The sequence below is a fragment of the Oncorhynchus mykiss genome, chromosome 24 (assembly GCF_057628025.1).
Source record: "Oncorhynchus mykiss isolate SJ-2025 chromosome 24, ASM5762802v1, whole genome shotgun sequence".
Taxonomy (NCBI): Eukaryota; Metazoa; Chordata; class Actinopteri; order Salmoniformes; family Salmonidae; genus Oncorhynchus; species Oncorhynchus mykiss.
Genome location: NC_143045.1, coordinates 40,327,613 through 40,348,497, shown reverse-complemented (window position 1 = coordinate 40,348,497; position 20,885 = coordinate 40,327,613). Strand labels below are relative to the sequence as shown.

Here is a 20,885-nt window from a genome sequence, read left to right as displayed (position 1 = left end):
AACAGACCTTTTTCAGGACCCTGTCTTTCAAAGATAACTCGTAAAAATCCAAATAACTTCACAGATTTTCATTGTAAAGGGTTTAAACACTGTTTCCCATGCTTGTTCAATGAACCATAAACAATTAATGAATATGCACCTGTGGAACGGTCATTAAGACACTAACAGCTTACAGACGGTAGGCAATTAAGGTCATAGTTATGAAAACTGAGGACACTAAAAAGGTCTTTCTACTGACTCTGAAAAACACAAAAAGAAAGATGCCCAGGGTCCCTGCTCATCTGCGTGAACATGCCTTAGGCATGCTGCAAGGAGGCATGAGGACTGCAGATGTGGCCAGGGTAATAAATTGCAATGTCCGTACTATGAGACACCTAAGACAGTAATACAGGGAGACAGGACGGACAGCTGATCGTCCTTGCAGTGTCAAACCACGTAACAACACCTGCACAGGATTGGTACATCCGAACATGACACCTGCGGGACAGGTACAGGATGGCAACAACAACTGCCCGAGTTACACCAGGAATGCACAATCCCTCCCTCAGTGCTCAGACTGTCCGCAATAGGCTGAGAGAGGCTGGACTGAGGTCTTGTAGGCCTGTTGTAAGGCAGGTCCTCACCAGACATCACCGGCAACAACGTCGCCTATGGGCACAAACCCACCGTCGCTGGATCAGACAGGACTGGCAAAAAGTGCTCTTCACAGATGAGTTGCGGTTTTGTCTCACTAGGGGTGATGGTCGGATTCGGGTTTATCGTCAAAGGAATTTGCGTTACACCGAGGCCTGTACTCTGGAATGGGATCGATTTGGAAGTAGAGAATCTGTCATGGTCTGGGGCGGTGTGTCACAGCATCATCGGACTGAGCTTGTTGTTATAGCAGGCAATCTCAATCGTCCTCCCTCATGTGGTACCCTTCCTGCAGGTTCATCCTGACATGACCCTCCAGCATGACAATGCCACCAGGCATACTGCTCGTTCTGTGCGTGATTTCCTGCAAGACAGGAATGTCAGTGTTCTGCCATGGCCAGCGAAGAGCCCGGATCGCAAATCCATTGAGCATGTCTGGGACCTGTTGGATCTGAGGGTGAGGGCTAGGGCCATTCCCTCCAGAAATGTCCGGGAACTTGCAGGTGCCTTGTTGGAAGAGTGGGGTAACATCTAACAACAAGAACTGGCAAATCTGGGGCAGTCCATGAGGAGATGCACTGCAGTGCTTAATACAGCTGGTGGCCACACCAGATACTGACAGTTACTTTGATTTTGACCCCCTCTCTGTTCAGCGACACATTATTCAAATTCTGTTAGTGACATGTCTGTGGAACTTGTTCAGTTTATGTCTCAGTTGTTGAATCTTGTTATGTTCATACAAATATTTACACATGTTAAATTTGCTGAAAATAAACGCAGTTGATAGTGAGAGGACATTTATTTTTATTTTTTTTTACATATAAGATGAGTAATGTAAGATATGTAAATATTATTAAAGTGGCATTGTTTAAAGTGACTTGTGAACCATTTATTCAAGTGGCCAATGATTTGAGTCTCTATGTAAGCAGCAGCCTCTCTGAGTTAGGGATTGCTGTTTTAGCAGTCTGATGGCCTTGAGATAGAAGCTGTTTTTCACTTTCTTGTTCCCAGCTTTGATGCACCTGTACTGACCTCACCTTCTGGATGGTAGCGGGGTGAACAGGCCGTGGCTCGGGTGGTTGTTGTCCTTGATGATCTTTTGGGCCTTCCTGTGACATTGGGTGGTGTAGGTGTCATGGAGGGCAGGTAGTTTGCAACCGTGATGCGTTGTGCAGACCTCACTACCCTCTGGAGAGCCTTACGGTTGTGGGCGGAGCATTTGCCGTACCAGGTGGTGATACAGCCCGACAGGATGCTCTCGATTGTGCATCTGTAAAAGTATGTCAGGGTTTGTGGCCACAAGCCACATTTTTTCAGCCTCCTGAGGTTGAAGAGGTGTTTTTGCGCCTTTTTCACCACACTGTCTGTGTGGGTGGACCATTTCAGTTTGATGTGTAAGCCGAGGAACTTAAATATTTCCACCTTCTCCACTACTGTCCCTTCGATGTGGATAGGGGGCTGCTCCCTCTGCTGTTTCCTGAAGTCCACGATCATCTCCTTTGTTTTGTTGACGTTGTGTGAGAGGTTGTTTTTCTGACACCACACTCCGAGTGCCCTCACCTCCTCCCTGTAGGCTGTCTCGTCGTTGTTGGTAATCAAACCCACTACTATTGTGATGTCTGCAAACTTGATAATTGAGTTGGAGGCGTGCATGGCCACGCAGTCATGGGTGAACAGGGAGTACAGGAGGGGGCTGAACATGCACCCTTGTGGGGCCCCAGTATTGAGGATCAGAGGGGTGGAGATCCAGGGCCTCCAGCTTAATGATGAGCTTGGAGGGTACTATGGTGTTGAATGCTGAGCTGTAGTCGATGAACAGCATTCTTACATAGGTATTCCTCTTGTCCAGATGGGATAGGGCAGTGTGCAGTGTGATGGCGATTGCATTATCAATGGACCTGTTGGAGCGGTATGTAAACTGAAGTGGGTCTAGGGTGGCCGGTAAGGTGGAGGTGATGTGATATCCTTGGCTAGTCTCTCAAAGCACTTCATGCTGACAGAAGTGAGTGCTACGGGCAATAGTAATTTAGTTCAGTTATCTTTGCCTACAAGAACAATGGTGGCCATCTTGAAGCATGTGGGAACAGCAGACTTGGATGGGGAGTGATTGAATATGTCAGTAAACACACCAGCATGCTCTCAAGACGTGGCTAGGGATGCCGTCTGGGCCAGCAGCCTTGCGATGGTTAACATGTTTAAACGTCTTACTCAAGTTGTCCACAGAGAAGGAGAGGGGAGGCGAGGCCCGCAGTCCTTGTTAGCAGGCCGTGTCGGTGACACTGTATTATCCTCAAAGCGTGCAAAGAAGGTGTAAAGTTTGTCTGGAAGCAATACGCCGGTGTCTGTGACGTGGCGGGTATTCTTTTTGTAGTCCGTAATTGCCTGTAGACCCTGCCACACACGTCTCGTGTCTGAGACATTGAATTGCGGCTCCACTTTGTCCCTGTACCGACATTTCGCTTATTTAACTTCTTGGTGACAGGGGCAGTATTTTCACGTCCGGATTAAATGAATTCCCAAATTCAACTGCCTTCTACTCATCCCCAGAAGATAAGATATGCATATCATTAGTAGATTTGGATAGAAAACACTCTGAAGTTTCTAAAACTGTTTGAATCATGTCTGTGAGTTTAACAGAACTTATTTAGCAGGCGAAACCCCGAAGACAAAAAAATCTTTTTTTTTTTAGGTCACTCTTTTCAATGGATTTCATTGGGAATCCAGATTTCTAAGGGACCTTCTTGCAGTTCCTATCGCTTCCACTGGATGTCAACAGTCTTTAGAAATTGGTTGAGGTTATTCCTTTGTGTAATGAAGAAGTACTGCCATCTTGAACGAGGGTCACTTGAAGTGTACTGTTAGATAGAGGCGCGTGACCAGAAAGCATTCTTCAGTTTGTTTTCTTCCTGTATTGAACACAGATCATCCCATCTCCAATTTTATTACAAAAGTAGTTTGAAATGTTTTGGCAAAGTTTACAGGTAACTTTTGAGATATTTTGTAGTCACGTTGAGCAAGTTGGAACCGGTGTTTTTCTGGATCAAACATGCCAAATAAATTGACATTTTGGATATATATGGGCGGAATTAATCGAACAAAAGGACCATTTGTGATGTTTATGGGACATATTGGAGTGCCAACAGAAGAAGCTCGTCAAAGGTAAGGCATGATTTATATTTTTATTTTTGCGTTTTGTGTCGCGCCTGCAGGGTTGAAATATGCTTTCTCTCTTTGTTTACTATGGTGCCATCCTCAGATAAAAGCATTGTTTGCTTTCGCCGAAAAGCCTTTTTGAAATCTGACATGTTAGATGGATTCACAACAAGTGTAGCTTTAATTTGCTATCTTGCATGTGTGATTTAATGAAAGTTAGATTTTTATAGTAATGTATTTGAATCTGGCGCTCTGCATTTTCCCTGGCTTTTGGCCAGATGGTACGCTAGCATCCCACATATCCCAGAGAAGTGAATGAATTGCCTTGCTGAGGGAATAACTACACTGTTTATATTCGGTCATATTCCCAATCCTCTTTCCATGGTTAAATGCGTGGTTCGCGCTTTCAGTTTTGCGCAAATGCTGCCATCTATCCACGGTTTCTGGTTTGAGTAGGTTTTAATAGTCACTGTGGGTACAAAATCTCCTATACACTTCCTGATTAACTCAGTCACAGAGTCAGCGTATCCGGGCAGCCTCAGACAATACTGACACATTTACCAGTCCGCGTGATCAAAACAATCTTGAAGCGTGGTTTCCGATTGGTCAGACCAGCGTTGAATGATTCTAGTCACGGGTACATCCAGTTTGAGTTTCTGCCTATAGGATGGTAGAAGCAAGATGGAGTCGTGGTCGGATTTGCCGAAGGGAGGGCAGGGGAGGGCCTTGTATGCATTGCGGAAGTTAGAGTAGCAAGTGTATTCGAGTGTATTACTTGCGCGGGTCCTGCAATCAATATGCTGACTGACTGATGAGGCCCAGTAGAGGGATTCTTGTGTAGAAGATAACAACGGAGTAGAGACCAGCAAATTCTCATAACCCAACAGATGAGGTTGGAAGTTTATTTGTATTTTTTTAAATTTAACTAGGCAAGTCAGTTAAGAACAAATTCTTATTTGCAATGTCGGCCTACCCTGGCCTCCCTTAACCCAGACGAGTCATATTGTGCTCCACCCTATGTCACTCCTGGTTGTGATACAGCCCGGCATCGAACCAGGGTCTGTAATGACGAATCAAGCACTGAGATACAGTGCTTTAGACCTCTGCTTTACTCTGGAGCCCTGTTCACTGGCTGCCACGAGAGGCGTGGTCAGGTGTTGTCAGGTTCATGAGAAGGTCAGAGGCCACAAGGTTCTTCAGATACACCATGAAGGTTGAGCTCAGGTGTAGGGAGACCCAGGACACGACCCCATTCAACAGCAAGGCAAGCGGGAACATATATGGGATAACCACATCTAGGTCGCCATGATTGAAAGAGCCACAGTCTAGATGAAGAATTGGGATGTCTGGTTAGGTGTCAGGTTAGGTGTCAGGTTAGATGCCAGGTTAGGTGTCAGGTTATGTGTCAGGTTAGGTGTCAGGTTAGGTGTCAGGTTAGATGCCAGTCTGATGTCGGTTAGGTGTCAGGTTAGATGCCAGTCTGATGTCGGTTAGATGTCAGGTTAGGTGTCAGGTTAGATGCCAGTCTGATGTCAGTTAGGTGTCAGGTTAGATGCCAGTCTGATGTCGGTTAGATGTCAGGTTAGGTGTCAGGTTAGATGCCAGTCTGATGTCAGTTAGGTGTCAGGTTAGGTGTCTGGTTAGGTGTCTGGTTAGGTGTCTGGTTAGATGCCAGTCTGATGTCGGTTAGGTGTCAGGTTAGATGCCAGTCTGATGTCAGTTAGATGTCAGGTTAGGTGTCAGGTTAGATGCCAGGTTAGATGCCAGGTTAGGTGTCTGGTTAGGTGTCTGGTTAGGTGTCTGGTTAGGTGTCTGGTTAGGTGTTTGGTTAGGTGTCTGGTTAGGTGTCTGGTTAGATGCCAATCTGAAGTCGATTAGGTGTCAGGTTAGGTGTCAGGTTAGGTGCCAGTCTGAAGTCGATTAGGTGTCAGGTTAGGTGTCAGGTTAGGTGTCAGGTTAGGTGTCAGGTTAGGTGTCAGGTTAGGTGTCTGGTTAGGTGTCTGGTTAGGTGTCAGGTTAGATGCCAATCTGAAGTCGGTTAGATGTCAGGTTAGGTGTCAGGTTAGGTGCCAGTCTGAAGTCGATTAGGTGTCAGGTTAGGTGTCAGGTTAGGTGCCAGTCTGAAGTCGATTAGGTGTCAGGTTAGGTGTCAGGTTAGGTGTCAGGTTAGGTGTCAGGTTAGGTGTCAGGTTAGGTGTCTGGTTAGGTGTCTGGTTAGGTGTCTGGTTAGGTGTCAGGTTAGATGCCAGTCTGATGTCAGTTAGGTGTCAGGTTAGGTGTCAGGTTAGGTGTCAGGTTAGGTGTCAGGTTAGGTGTCAGGTTAGGTGTCTGGTTAGGTGTCTGGTTAGGTGTCAGGTTAGGTGTCAGGTTAGATGCCAGTCTGAAGTCGGTTAGATGTCAGGTTAGGTGTCAGGTTAGGTGTCAGGTTAGATGCCAGTCTGATGTCTGTTAGGTGTCAGGTTAGATGCCAGGTTAGGTGTCTGGTTAGGTGTCTGGTTAGATGCCAGTCGGATGTCGGTTAGATGTCAGGTTAGGTGTCAGGTTAGGTGTCAGGTTAGGTGTCAGGTTAGGCGTCTGGTTAGATGCCAGTCTGATGTCGGTTAGATGTCAGGTTAGGTGTCAGGTTAGATGTCAGGTTAGATGCCAGTCTGATATCAGGTCAGGTGTCAGGTTAGGTGTCTGGTTAGGTGTCAGGTTAGATGCCAGTCTGAAGTCGGTTAGGTGTCAGGTTAGGTGTCAGGTTAGATGCCAGTCTGATGTCGATTAGTTGTCAGGTTAGGTGTCAGGTTAGGTGTCAGGTTAGATGCCAGTCTGATGTCGGTTAGATGTCAGGTTAGGTGTCAGGTTAGATGCCAGTCTGATGTCAGGTTTGACGCCAGTTTAGGCGTCAGGTTAGGTGTCAGGTTAGATGTCAGGTTAGGTGTCCGGTTAGATGCCAGTCTGATGTCAGGTTAGACGCCAGGTTAGGCGTCAGGTTAGGCTTCAGGTTAGGCGTCAGGTTAGGCGTCAGGTTAGGCGTCAGGTTAGGCGTCATTGCAGCATCTGAAAAAAGGGAAAAGGAAAAGACACAGTTTATAAAAATAGAAATATCTCAGTCTAATCCATTGTTTGGAAATAGCTCAATCTAATCCATTGTCTGCCAAATGATAAACTTTTTCAAGGGCTCTCCTAGGTCTATATGAAAACACTGAGAATTTAACATGATTTAATATAACCATGATTTAATATAACTTAACATGATTTAATATAACTTAACATGATTCAACATGATTTAAATGATTTGCATTAGTCAATGCATTGTTTTGGTTCTCTTTTGTTAGCATTAGCCTATAGAGAACCAAGGGAAGGAAGTTTAGCCTATAGTGAACCAAGGGAAAGAATCATCTTAGCCTATAGTGAACCAAGGATTAAAGCTTAATAAACAAAGGGAAAAAGCTTAGTGAACCAAGAAAAGGAAGCTTAGCCTATAGGAAATCAAGGGAAAGAAGCTTAGCTTATAGTGAACCAAAATAAGGAAGCTCAGCTTATAGTGAACCAAGGGAAGGACGCTTAGCCTATAGTAAACCAAAGGAAGGAAGCTTAGCCTATAGTAAAGCAAGGGAAGGAAGCTTAGCCTATAGGGAACCAAGGGAAACAAGATTAGCCTATAGTGAACCAAGCTTAGCCTATAGTGAATGAAAGGAAGGAAGCTTAGCCTATAGTGAACCAAAGGAAGGAAGCTTAGCCTATAGTGAACGAAAGGAAGGAAGCTTAGCCTATAGTGAACCAAAGGAAGGAAGCTTAGCCTATAGTGAACCAAAGGAAGGAAGCTTATTTTTTATTTTACCTTTATTTAACCAGGCAAGTCAGTTAAGAACAAATTCTTATTTTCAATGACGGCCTAGGAACAGTGGGTTAACTGCCTGTTCAGGGGAAGAACGACAGATTTGTACCTTGTCAGCTCGGGGATTTGAACTTGCAACCTTCCGGTTACTAGCCCAACGCTCTAACCACTAGGCTAAGGAAGCTTAGCCTATAGTGAACCATAAAACAGCTGAGAAAGGAGAGACTTTTATCCACTGATACATTTACTCACCTAGCAACCTGAAGGGAGACACCCAGGCAGTTGTAAAACTGAATGTATTCAGCTGAAATGTGTCTTCCGTGTTGAACCCAACCCCTCTGAATCAGAGAAGTGCGGGGGGCTTCCATAATCGACATCCACGGAACAGTGGGTTAAATGACAGATCTTTATCTTGTCAGCTCGGGCATCCTTTCGGTCACTGGCCCAATGCTCTAACCACTCGGCTACCTGTCGTCCCCCCAAGAAGACAATCAGTTGTCCGGCTGTACGGTGGTGTAGTGCTTCTACCACTGTAAATTCACGGTGTGAACCTCCTAACCGCCTAAAATCCTAACCTCCTAAAATCCTAACCGCCTAAAATCCTAACCTCCTAACCACCTAAAATCCTAACCGCCTAACCTGCTAACCTACTAAAATCCTAACCTCCTAAAATCCTAAAGCTCACACCTTGACCTTCCCTGAAATGACTCAAGATGGCTTTACGTGTACGGACAGATGAAAATACAGGGAAACAGAGTGACGCTGAAGCAACAGCACGACCCCACCATACGGTTATGTTATTGTGAATCTCTAATGCAGTGCATCATTTGCACAACATTATTTTAACCCAGATAGTCTCCTTTTGACATACTGTAGACCAATCTGGCAACCAAAAATATATATCTTTAACCCAATAGGACCATGTTATTCCTTTATTGCCATGTTTATTTTTATAGTATACAATGCTGTTGTGGAAGATTAGATCCCAAAAATTAAATGTAGAGACTATTTAATTGTATAATTGAAAAGGCTTTAATACAAGCAGCTGCAGGGGAGATTCGCCTCTGATTTCACAGGGAATAACTTGAAAAGTAACATGGGTTCCATGTCCCTTATACAGTGGGAGGTGATAATACAATCCTATTGGTTACACAACAGTTTTTCTATAGGTTGACAACTGTTCCAGAACACAATTGCTTTGTGTTTTAGGGTGTTAAAACATACCAGGAGTCTATGAAAGGCAGGACATCACAGTCCAACACAGAACATATCCCTATCGAGAAGTTACAACAGCTCCACCCTAAATTCTGCCACCACAATACGATGTACTTTGTTATTCATTTAGATGGAAATTCATTTTGTGAATTCAACATACAAAACACACAAAAAAAACAATACAGCATAATAATACAATATGGAAAACACTGGAAAGCTAATAGTTAGCATGGGGGCCATCTTGCCATAACATCCTTATAACCTACAACAATGGGTGACTGGATGAGGGGAGAGCTCTAAACCTCAACAAGAGGGTTGCTACGGTGACATGGCGTTGTTTTAAAGACGGTCATACTATGGATCATTTAGCTATTGGATGTAGAATTTTAGGACCCCTGTAGGTATCAAAACAAGTATGTAAAAGATGATGAATTTGGACTTTACTGCTAGAAACACATGGAATAACATTCAAAAAGAGGAAAACGTCAATCTGAAGGAACAAGGTTTTGAAGTGTGTGTCCTATATCTAGGAGATATAAGAAAGCTCAGGAGTTAATTTTATTAGATTTTTTTTACACATATTTAACCCCTTTTTTTTATGTGGCACAAAACTACCTCTATGAACAAATCCATAGTAGGCCTACAACACATGTAACTAGTAGGATAGTACATCACACCTAGTGGATTAATTTCTAATATAATTAGTACGATAGTACATCACATCATGTGTAATAACCCAAACTCTCTAATATTACTGGTAGGATAGTTAACCTTCCACCAGGGGCCAGCATGAAAAGATAGTTCAGAAGAGTTTTTATTTTCTATACAGGCACAGGAGTCTTATCGGCTCTTAACCAACCATGCTTTCGTTCTCCGTAACTTGTTTTGTACATATTGTAATGTTGCTGCTACCATCTCTTATGTGCCGAAACGAGCTTCTGAACATCAGAACTGAGATTGCTAACCTCAAAATTTGACGAAGAGTATTTCTTTAATGAGTCGGATGGGAGGGATATACTACAGACACCCGATCAGGCCCAGATCCCCGTGATTCGCTGGAGAAGGAAACTGAGATTGAGGCAAAAGATCAGGCTGCCTTGTTGAGGATCAGGCGACGAGTGGCTAATCTGCCCTTGCCATCCGTTCTGCTAGCTAACGTTCAATCGCTGGAAAGGAAATGGGACGAACTGAAAGCACGTATAACCTACCAACGGGACATTAAAAACCGTAATATCTTGTGTTTCACCGAGTCGTGGCTGAACGACGACATTAAGAACTTTATCAGCAGGACAGAACGGCAGCCTCTGGTAAGACACGGGGCGGGAGCCTATGCAGCTAGCGGGTTATACACTCTATCGGCAGGACAGAACGGCAGCCTCTGGTAAGACACGGGGCGGGGGCCTATGCATTTATGTAAACAACAGCTGGAGCACAATTTCTAAGGAAGTGTCGAGGTTTCGCTCACCTGAGGTAGAGTATCTCATGATAAGCTGTAGACCACACTATCTACCAAGAGAGTTTTCAACTGTATTATTTGTAGCAGTCTACATATCACCACAGACTGATACTGGCACTAAAACCACACTCAATGAGCTGTATACCACCATAAGCAAACAGGAAAAGGCTAATCCAAAGGCGGCGCTCCTGGTGGCCTGGGACTTTAATGCAGAGAAACTTAAATCAGTTCTAATTTCTACCAGCATGTTAAATATGCAACAAGAGGGAACAAACGTCTAGATCACCTGTACTCCACACACAGAGACGCGTACAAAGCTCTCCCTTGCCCTCCATTTGGCAAATCTGACCATAATTCTATCCCCCTGATTCCTGCTTACAAGCTAAAAATTAAAGCAGGAAGCACCAGTGACTCGGTCTATAAAAAAGTGGTTAGATGAAGCAGATACTAAACTACAGGACTGTTTTGCTAGCGCAGACTGGAATATGTTCCAGGATTCTTCCGATGGCATTGAGTACACCACATCAGTCACTGGCTTTATCAATAAGTGCATCGAGGACGTCGTCCCCACAGTGACTGTACATACATACCCCAACCAGAAGCCATGGTTTACAGGTAACATTCGCACGGAGCTAAAGGGTAGAGCTGCCACTTTCAAGGAGTGGGACTCTAACCCAAAGCTTATAAGAAATCCTGCTATGCCCTGCGATGAACTACCAAACAGGCAAAGCATCAATGCAGGACTAAGATCAAATTGTACTACACCGGCTCCGATACTCGCTAGATGTGGCAGGGCCTGCCAACTATTACAGACTACAAAGGGAAGCACAGCCGAGAGCTGCCCAGTGACACAAACCTACCAGACAAGCTTAATAACTTCGAGGCAAGCAACACTGAAACATGCATGAGAGCGTCAGCTGTTCCGGACGACATTTTCAACCTCTCCCTGTCTGAGTCTGTAATACCAACATGTTTCAAGCAGACCACCATAGTCCCTGTGCCCAAGAACACTAAGACCCGTAGCCCTCACGTCTGTAGCCATGAAATGCTTTGAAAGGCTGGTCATGGCTCACATTAACACCATTATCCCAGAAACCCTAGACCCACTCCAATTTGCATACTGCCCCAACAGATCCAGATCTAGGAACACCTATGAGAGAATGTTATTCATTTACTACAGCTCAGCGTTCAACACCATAGTGCCCTCATCACTAAGCTAAGGATCCTGGGACTAAACAACTCCCTCTACAACTGGATCCTGGACTTCCTGACGGGCCAGACCCAGGAGGCAACACAGGGGCCCCTCAAGGGTGCATGCTCAGTCCCCTCCTGTACTCCCTGTTCACTCATGAATGCACGGCCAGGCACGACTCCAAGACCAGCATTAAGTTTGCTGATGACACAACAGTGGTAGGCCTGATCACGGACAATGATGAGACAGCCCATAGGGAGGAGGTCAGAGACCTGATCGTGTGGTGCAAGGACAACATCCTCTCCCTCAACGTGATCAAGACAAAGGAGATGATTGTGGACTACAGGAAAAGGAGGACCAAACACACCCCCACTCTCATCAACGGGGCTGTAGTGGAGCAGGTTGAGAGCTTCAAGTTCCTTGGCGTCCACGTCACCAACAAACTAACATGGTCCAAGCACACCAAGACAGTCATGAAGAGGGCACGACAAAACCTATTCCCCCCCGGAGACTGAAAAGATTTGTCATGGGTCCACAGATCCTGAAAAGGTTTTACAGCTGCACCATCGACAACATCCTTTCGGGTTGCATCACTGCCTGGTAAGGAAACTGCTCGGCCTCCGACTGCAAGCCACTACAGAGTGTAGTGTACATCACCGGGGCCAAGATTCCTTCCATCCAGGACCTCTATACCAGGCGGTGTCAGAGGAAGGCCCTAAAAATGGTCAAAGACTCCAGCCACCCTAGTCATAGACTGTTCTCTCTGCTACCGCACGGCAAGTGGTACCGGAGCGCCAAGTCTAGGTACAAGAGGCTCCTAAATAGCTTCTACCCCCAAGCCATAAGACTCCTGAATAGCTAATCAAATGGATACCCAGACCATTTGCATTGTCCCCCCCCCCCGCAACGCTGCTGCTACTACTCTCTGTTATTATCTACGCATAGTCACTTTAATAACTCTACCTACATGTACATATTACCTCAATTACCTCGACACCGGTGCCCCTGTATATTGTTATTTACTGCTGCTCTTTAATTATTTGTTATTCTTCTCTTACATTTATTTAGATTTTGGGGGGGTATTTTCTTAAAACTTCATTGTTGGTTAAGGGCTTGTAAGTAAGCATTTCAATGTAAGGTCTACACCTGTAGTATTCGGTGCATGTGACAAATAACATTCGATTTGATTTGATTTGAGTCTCCCAGGGGAGTCTCCTGTGTTTGGGTCTGATCCTCCGCTGTGTTGGGATCGGACCCTCTCCCAGTGAGCCAGCAGCAGGTCCCAGGTGGGAGACGGAGGGTCTTGAACAGGGTGGTTCTGAAGGTCTTACAGAGGAAGAAGTAGATGAGAGGGTCCAGACAGACGTTCATGGCTGACATCCACAAGGTGATCTTTTTAGAGATCCGGAAGGTAGCCTTAGCGCAGCTGGTTGTTTGGGTAACCTGAAGCTGGGTGTAGGGGATGCGTATGGCATGGTAGGGGCCAAAACACACCAAGAAAACCACCAGAACCAAAAACACCCGCACGTTAGTCTTATGCCTCCCCTCGTCATTGCTGCTTCCTGATTTCCTGTATGATTTAAAAACCTTCCTTGCTATGCATATGTAGCAGAAGCAAATAAGAACACACACCACCCAGAAGATTGAGTTGTTGAATATGACCACGCCTCTATGCAAACCGTGTCCTGCTTCGCTCTTCATTTCCATACAGGCTTCATTAGTCTTGTTGGTGGGATCCTGATTGGTCAGGATCATGGTTGGAATGACATCAGTGGCCAACAGCACCACCCAGATAGAGGCAGACAGCACTTTGCCAAAGACCAGGTTCTGACCCAACAACCTGCCACAGGGCCTGATGATCTTGAAGAAGCGGTCCAGACTGATGAGGCCCAATAGAATGATGCTCATGTACATACAGAGATAGAAAATAACATCAGAGTAGCGACAGGAAAAGGCCTTCAGAGCCAGAGGAGCACTGGGCAGGATATTGGCTGCTTTGAGAGGGATGGTCAGGGTCATGAGAAGGTCAGCGGCCAGAAGGTTCTTCAGATACACCATGAAGGTGGACGTTGACCGAAGGTGCATGCAGACCCAGGCTGCTACCCCATTGATGATGAGGGCCGGGATGAACGACAGAAAGTAGAGACTTGTTATAGTCATATTTATGGTATCTTCATTGAAGCCACAGTCCAGTGGAGGGGAAAGTGATGGCATTGTGGCTACTAGATTTGAGGAATCTGAAAAATATGCAGAGCAAAAAAAATTATTAAAATAAACATGTATTTCTACATTTAAAGGGGAAATCTGAGATCGGTACATACTTTTTAACTTTAATGAATTCAATGTAGTAATTGTTTCTTGATGAATATAATTTAAGAATTTAAATACTTCCTGTGCTCATTTCAACTGTCATATCCCATCAGAACCCCAAATATAAGTTTGTTTCATTTGTAAACCATGTAATTGTAAAAAACACTGTCTTCAAAACAGGTTCAATGGAGAATTGTCGAAATATCATTAATTTAACCCTCAAACGACCAACATATTTGACATGGATTCTCAACTGGGGTCATTTAGACCCCAACAAGAAACTATTGGAAAAAGCACTACTCATAGCAACATATCAAATGATTTCTTATCAAAACATAGACATTGCATATTCTCTAAATTAAAATAAGATTTTTTCTCTTCTTCTTATAATGTGCAGGTTTCTTTAAAGTAGCCACCCTTTGCCTTGATGACAGCTTTGCACACTCTTGGCATTCTCTCAACCATCGTCACCTGGAATGGCCACAGCGGTTAGAACCAAAAATCTCAAATTTGTTTCTTGGCCCAAGCAAGTCTCTTCTTCTTATTGGTGTCCTTTAGTAGTGGTTTCTTTGCAGCAATTCGACCATGAAGGCCTGATTCACGCAGTCTCTTCTTAACAGTTGATGTTGAAATGTGTCTGTTACTTGAACTCTGTGAAGTATTGATTTGGGCTGAAATTTCTGAGGCTGGTAAATCTAACGAACTTATCCTCTGCAGCAGAGGTAACTCTGGGTCTTCCTTTCCTGTGGCGGTCCTTATGAGAGTCGATTTCATCAAGGCGCTTGAATTTACCACAGGTGGACTCCAATCAAGTTGTAGAAACATCTCAAGGACGATCAACAGAAACAGAGCTCAATGTTGATCCTCAAAGTTTCTGAATACTTAGGTAAATGTGATATTTCAGTTATTAATAAAAACCTGTTTTTGTTTTCTCATTATGGTGTATTGTGATGTCATTATGGGGTATTGTGTGTAGATTTATGAGGGGAAAAAAACTATTGAATCCATTTTAAAATAAGGCTGTAATGTAACAAAATGTGTAAAATGTCAAGGAGTCTGAATGCTTTCCGAATGCGCTGTGTTTGGTCTATCTTGTCAAAATCAGTGATACATATCCTCCCCACCCTCTGGCGGTACGGATAACTTGTTATGTTTTCTGAGAAACCTAGATTCAAATAAAGGTCCTATTTATCAAATGAGATGTTTTGTCTAGGGTCAAAATGACCCAAAGGACTTTAAGTCCATATTGATACAGAAACGTTAAACAATGATTTTGATTTGTTTAGAACAAGTTGATTGACAATATGAACATTTTGAAGAATTAATTAATTACCCACATTTGATCAAAAGTATACCCCAGGCCGTAGTTTTGAGGGTTATAAATTAAAACATGAATGTACCATTTACAGATTTCCCCTGTTAATGTTATTCCTTTTATTTAAGAAATACATTTGACACCACAATATGGTTAATTTTCATTGTGTGAATTGATACTCTATGGTTATTGCAAAATACAATTGATAGCATACACAAGTCTCACGATTGTGATTCATAAGACACTTCACAAGAAAAATGTCTGAAAAGAATCCAAAACGTATTCTTTCTTTGTCAAAGACTTTTGTCAGATTTGTTATATTTGCATACAGTCTTTGTCGTGAGAGAATAGCTAGTGAATTTACATTCTTCCACTTCAAAACAGTGAAAATATTATTTAAGACAAAATAAAAAATAAAAAAGAGTTGAGGATGTGTTCATATAAATAAAGTAAAGTAAAGGAACTCACCGGCGAAGTTGTGAAAGACTCTTTGCATGGAGGAAAGTCACTACAATGTCTCTGCTTACATGTGAGCTATGTTACCGCAACGTATTTTCTACGTCACTTAATACACTTCCTGGAAATGGGCAAGAGGTCAAATAGACACGCCCTCTAGTTATCAGTATCTTCAGCTTTCGCCACAATTTAATATGTTGTGAAAGCTGTTGTGAATGCATTGTAATGTTTTAAAAAAAAGAAATATAACTGACTTAATTTTGCTAGGAAGAGTAGCTGCTGCCTTAACCTCTTTCTGTTCTGGTTAGAGCCAGTTTGCGCTGTTCTGTGAAGGGAGTGGTACACAGCGTTGTATGAGATCTTCAGTTTCTTGGCAATTTCTCACATGGAATAGCCTTCATTTCTCAGAACAAAAATAGACTGACGAGTTTCAGAAGAAAGGTCTTTGTTTCTGGCCAATGCTGATGCTCCAGATACTCAACTAGTCTAAAGAAGCCCAGTTTTATTGCTTCTTTAATCAGAACAACAGTTTTCAGCTGTGCTAACATAATTGCAAAAGGGTTTTCTAATGATCAATTAGCCTTTTAAAATGATAAACTTGGATTAGCTAACACAACGTGCCATTGGAACACAGGAGTGAAGGTTGCTGATAATGGGCCTCTGTACGCCTATGTAGATATTCCATAAAAAAATCAGCCGTTTCCAGCTACAATAGTCATTTACAAAATGAACAATGTCTACACTGTATTTCTGATCAATTTGATGATATTTTAATGGACAAAAAAAATGTGTTTTTCTTTCAAAAACAAGGTCATTTCTAAGTGTCCCCAAACTTTTGAACGGTAGTGTACATATATAATATGACCCAGGAATCAAAACCCACAATCCTGGTGTTGCTAGAGCCGTGCTCTAAGAACTGAGGCTTATGATGTTGTTGTTGTCATGAATGATGCACTGCTGATAGCACCACAGGCTAGAAATGATGGAATAGTATTTCTCCTAACGGTTCCCCTGGATTCCGCATGTTACGGTTCCCCTGGATTCCGCATGTTACGGTTCCCCTGGATTCCGCATGTTACGGTTCCCCTGGATTCCGCATGTTACGGTTCCCCTGGATTCCGCATGTTACGGTTCCCCTGGATTCCGCATGTTACTGTTCCCCTGGATTCCGCATGTTACGGTTCCCCTGGATTCCGCATGTTACGGTTCCCCTGGATTCCGCATGTTACGGAGGTTATGCATTTTTATATTATTCTCATGGGGAAGTTGCTGTTTTTGCTTCTTCAAAAGATCAGACCTCATCAGATTAGATGTGAGGATGCCATGTACTCAATTCAATTTCAATTTAAGGACTTTATTGGCATGGGAAACACATGTTAACATTGCCATAGCAAGTGAGGTAGATAATAAACAAAAGTGAAATAAGCAATAAAAAATTAACAGTAAACAGAACAAAGACATTTCAAATGTCATATTATGTCTATATTATCATGACTCAGGATATGACCCAGATGTAGACAACGGAGGCAGATAGTACAGTTCTCAGATAATTTATTATTAAACACGGGGCAAAGGGCAGGTCGAGGACAGGCAGAGGTTTGTGATCAGGTCAGAGTCAGGCAGGCACAGGGCGGCAGGCAGCCTCGGGGTCAGGGTGGGCAGAAATTCGTAATCAGGTCAGAGTCAGGCAGGTACAGGACGGCAGGCAGGCTCGGGGTCAGGGTGGGCAGAGGTTCGTAATCAGGTCAGAGTCAGGCAGGTACAGGACGGCAGGCAGGCTCGGGCCAGGGCAGGCATAGGGGTCAGAACTGGGAAAAACTAGGAAACAGGACTTGAGGAACAGGAAGACGGATAAGCAAGCTGGTAAGACTTGACAAGACGAACTGGCAACAGACAAACAGAGAACATAGGTATAAATACACAGGGGATAATGGGGCAGATGGGCAACACCTGGATGGGGGTGGAGATGAGCACAAAGACAGGTGAAACAGATCAGGGTTTGACAGCCCTCCAGCGTCCTACCTGGGTGCATACTTGGTTGACCAGGGTGCCGACGATGGAATGTAGTGATGAGGGCTAGGTCCGGGATGTTCCTAGCGGGGACCCAGCACCTCTCCTCCAAGCCATAACCCTCCCAGTCAACCAGGTACTGGAATCCCCTGCTTCGTGGCCAAACGTTCAGGAGGCGCTTCATCGTGTATGCCGGTTGGCCATCGATGAGACGGGGAAGAGGGGTGGGCCTGGAAACATGAGACAAAAGGCTGTGAGATATAGGTTTCATCCTAGACACATGAAAGGTGGGATGTTTATGGGGCAACAGCAGATGAACAGCAGAGGGGCTAAGAATCTTGGAGATGGGGAAAGGACCAATTAAATGGGGATACAGTTTGCAGGACTCTACCCAGAGGGGCAGATCCTGAGTGGACAGCCATACTACGCAGGCCAGTCAAGAAGAATGAGCCCATTCCAACGAAGTCGGTCCCTCTCCTTGTTCGGGCGACGTTCGGCGGTCGGCATCGCCGGCCTTCTAGCCATCGCCGATCCACGGAGACGAGTGGAAGACGGCTTTCAGTACCACCTCAGGGCACTATGAGTACCTCGTCATGCCGTACGGGTTGATGAATGCGCCATCAGTCTTCCAAGTTTTTGTAGACGAGATTTTCAAGGACCTGCAAGGGCAGGGTGTAGTGGTGTATATGGATGACATTCCGATATACTCCGCTACACGTGCCGAGCATGTGTCCCTGGGGCGCATTGTGCTTGGTCGCCTGTTGGAGCATGACCTGCAGGGGTGGGGATGGAGAGTGACCGCATTTCAGCCGTGCGTAATTGGCTGACTCCCACCACAGTAAAGGAGGTGCAGCGGTTCTTAGGGTTTGCCAACTACTGCCGGAGGTTTATCCGGGGTTTTGGTCAGGTAGCGGCTCCCATTACCTCACTGCTGAAGGGGGGCCCAGTGCGCTTACAGTAGTCAGCTGAGGTAGACAGGGCTTTTAGTCACTCTTCCTCTAACCTCTCTCCCTTTCAGTGCGTACTGGGGTACCAGCCGGTTCTGGCGCCTTGGCATCAGAGTCAGACCGAGGTTCATGCGGTAGACGACTGGTTCAGGCGCGCAGAGGAGACATGGGAGGCTGTCCGTGTTCACCTCCAGCTGGCCATGCTGCGCCAAAAGGAGATTGCTGATCGCCACCACAGTGAGGCCCCGGTGTTTGTACCGGGGGACCAGGTCAGACTCTCGACCCGAAACCTGCCCCTCCGCCTGCCCTGCCGGAAGCTGGGTCCGCGGTTTGTGGACCCATTTAAAGTCCTGAGGAGGGTGAACGAGGTTTGTTATAGGTTACTTCCACCCGATTACCGTATTAACCCCTCGTTCCATGTGTCTCTCCTCAGGCCGGTGGTGGCTGGCCCGCTCTAGGAGTCTGAGGTGCGAGAGGTTCCTCCGCCCCCTCTGGACATCGATGGGGCCCCGGTGTACTCTGTTCGCTCCATACTGGATTCGAGGCGTCGGGCGAGGGACCTTCATTATCTCATGGAGTGGGAGGGTACGGTCCGGAAGAAAGGTGCTGGGTTCCAGTCGAGGACGTGTTGGAACCTTCAATGCTGCAGGCATTCCACCGTCGTCGTCCGGAACGCCCTGCGCCTCGCCCTCCGAGTTGTACCCGAGGCCGGTGTCGGCGCGCTGCTGGAGCAGAACCCGTAGCCCAGTCGATCAGAGGATTGCGCCTCTGGAGCCAGGAAAACCCCAAAACCACGGGTGCATGAGGGGATTTGATGGGCAGGAACTGCGTAGACTTGCTGTGATTACCTGACACTCCCAGGTTAATGGGACACATAGTGTGGGTGACGATGCCAATAGAGTGCCCATCCAATGATTTGACGTCCTTGGGAATGGAGAGGGGTTGTGTGAGGAACCAGGGTAGTGTCCAGAAAGCTCTTGTTGGCCCCAGAGTCTATGAGCACCTGGAAAGATTTGGACCGGTCACCCCACAACAGGGTAGTATGGAGAGGGGTTGTGTGAGGATTCCCAGCTCCGGAACCAGGGTAGTGTCCAGAAAGCTCTTGTTGGCCCCAGAGTCTATGAGCACCTGGAAAGATTTGGACCGGTCACCCCACAACAGGGTAGTATGGAGAGGGGTTGTGTGAGGATTCCCAGCTCCGGAACCAGGGTAGTGTCCAGAAAGCTCTTGTTGGCCCCAGAGTCTATGAGCACCTGGAAAGATTTGGACCGGTCACCCCACAACAGGGTAGTATGGAGAGGGGTTGTGTGAGGATTCCCAGCTCCGGAACCAGGGTAGTGTCCAGAAAGCTCTTGTTGGCCCCAGAGTCTATGAGCACCTGGAAAGATTTGGACCGGTCACCCCACAACAGGGTAGTATGGAGAGGGGTTGTGTGAGGATTCCCAGCTCCGGAACCAGGGTAGTGTCCAGAAAGCTCTTGTTGGCCCCAGAGTCTATGAGCACCTGGAAAGATTTGGACCGGTCACCCCACAACAGGGTAGTATGGAGAGGGGTGCGAGAAATGGAAGATGGGAAACTCCCCGTGCGGCTCACCAGAGTACTAGTACCTATTTGATGAGCCTGGTTCTTCAGGATTGCCTGGTCTCCTGCGGGACGGTTGAGCTAATGTAGGGTAATGCGATTAGCATGAGATTGTAAGTAACAAGAATGTTTCCCAGGACATAGACATATCTGATATTAGCAGAAAGCTTAAATTCTTATAAAAACCTCTTAAGGATTTGCCCCTTTTTTCCATTTTCACCTAACATGACATACCCAAATCTAACTGCCTGTAACTCAGGCCCTGAAGCAAGGATATGCATATTCTTGGTACCATTTGAAAGGAAAATCTTTGAAGTTTGTGGAAATGTGAAAGGAATGTAGGAGAATATAAACAATAGATCTGGTAAAAGATAATACAAAGAAATCTGTTACGGTGTATAGGGCCTCAATAGGGCGTTGGGCCACCACGAGTCAGAACAGCTTCAATGCACCTTGGCATAGATTCTACACGTGTTTGGAACTCTATTGAAGGGATGCAACACCATTCTTTCACAATGGATTCCATAATTTGGTGTTTTGTTGATGATGGTTGGAAACGCTGCTCCAGAAGTGTTCAATTGGGTTGAGATCTGGTGACTGAGACGGCCATGGTATATGGTTTAAATAGTTTTCATTCTCATAAAACCATTCAGTGACCACTTGTTCCCTGTGGATGATGGCATTGGTCATCTTATTGCGTCATTCCCATGGTAGCCAAAATAATTGCCAAAATAATGGCCTGCCCAGCATGATCGGAAACTAATTGCTTAGTTAACTCAGGAACCACACCTGTG

General features: G+C 45.3%; 1 protein-coding gene across 1 annotated transcript; it reads right to left on the bottom strand.

The window, feature by feature from the left end:
• Positions 1 to 12,541: 12,541 nt before the first annotated feature.
• Positions 12,542 to 14,158, bottom strand: LOC110503428 (P2Y purinoceptor 13-like). The gene has a single exon (XM_036961992.2). The coding sequence runs from the start codon at positions 13,789 to 13,791 to the stop codon at positions 12,613 to 12,615; it is 1,179 nt and encodes a 392-aa protein (XP_036817887.1). The 5' UTR covers positions 13,792 to 14,158; the 3' UTR covers positions 12,542 to 12,612.
• Positions 14,159 to 20,885: the final 6,727 nt, after the last annotated feature.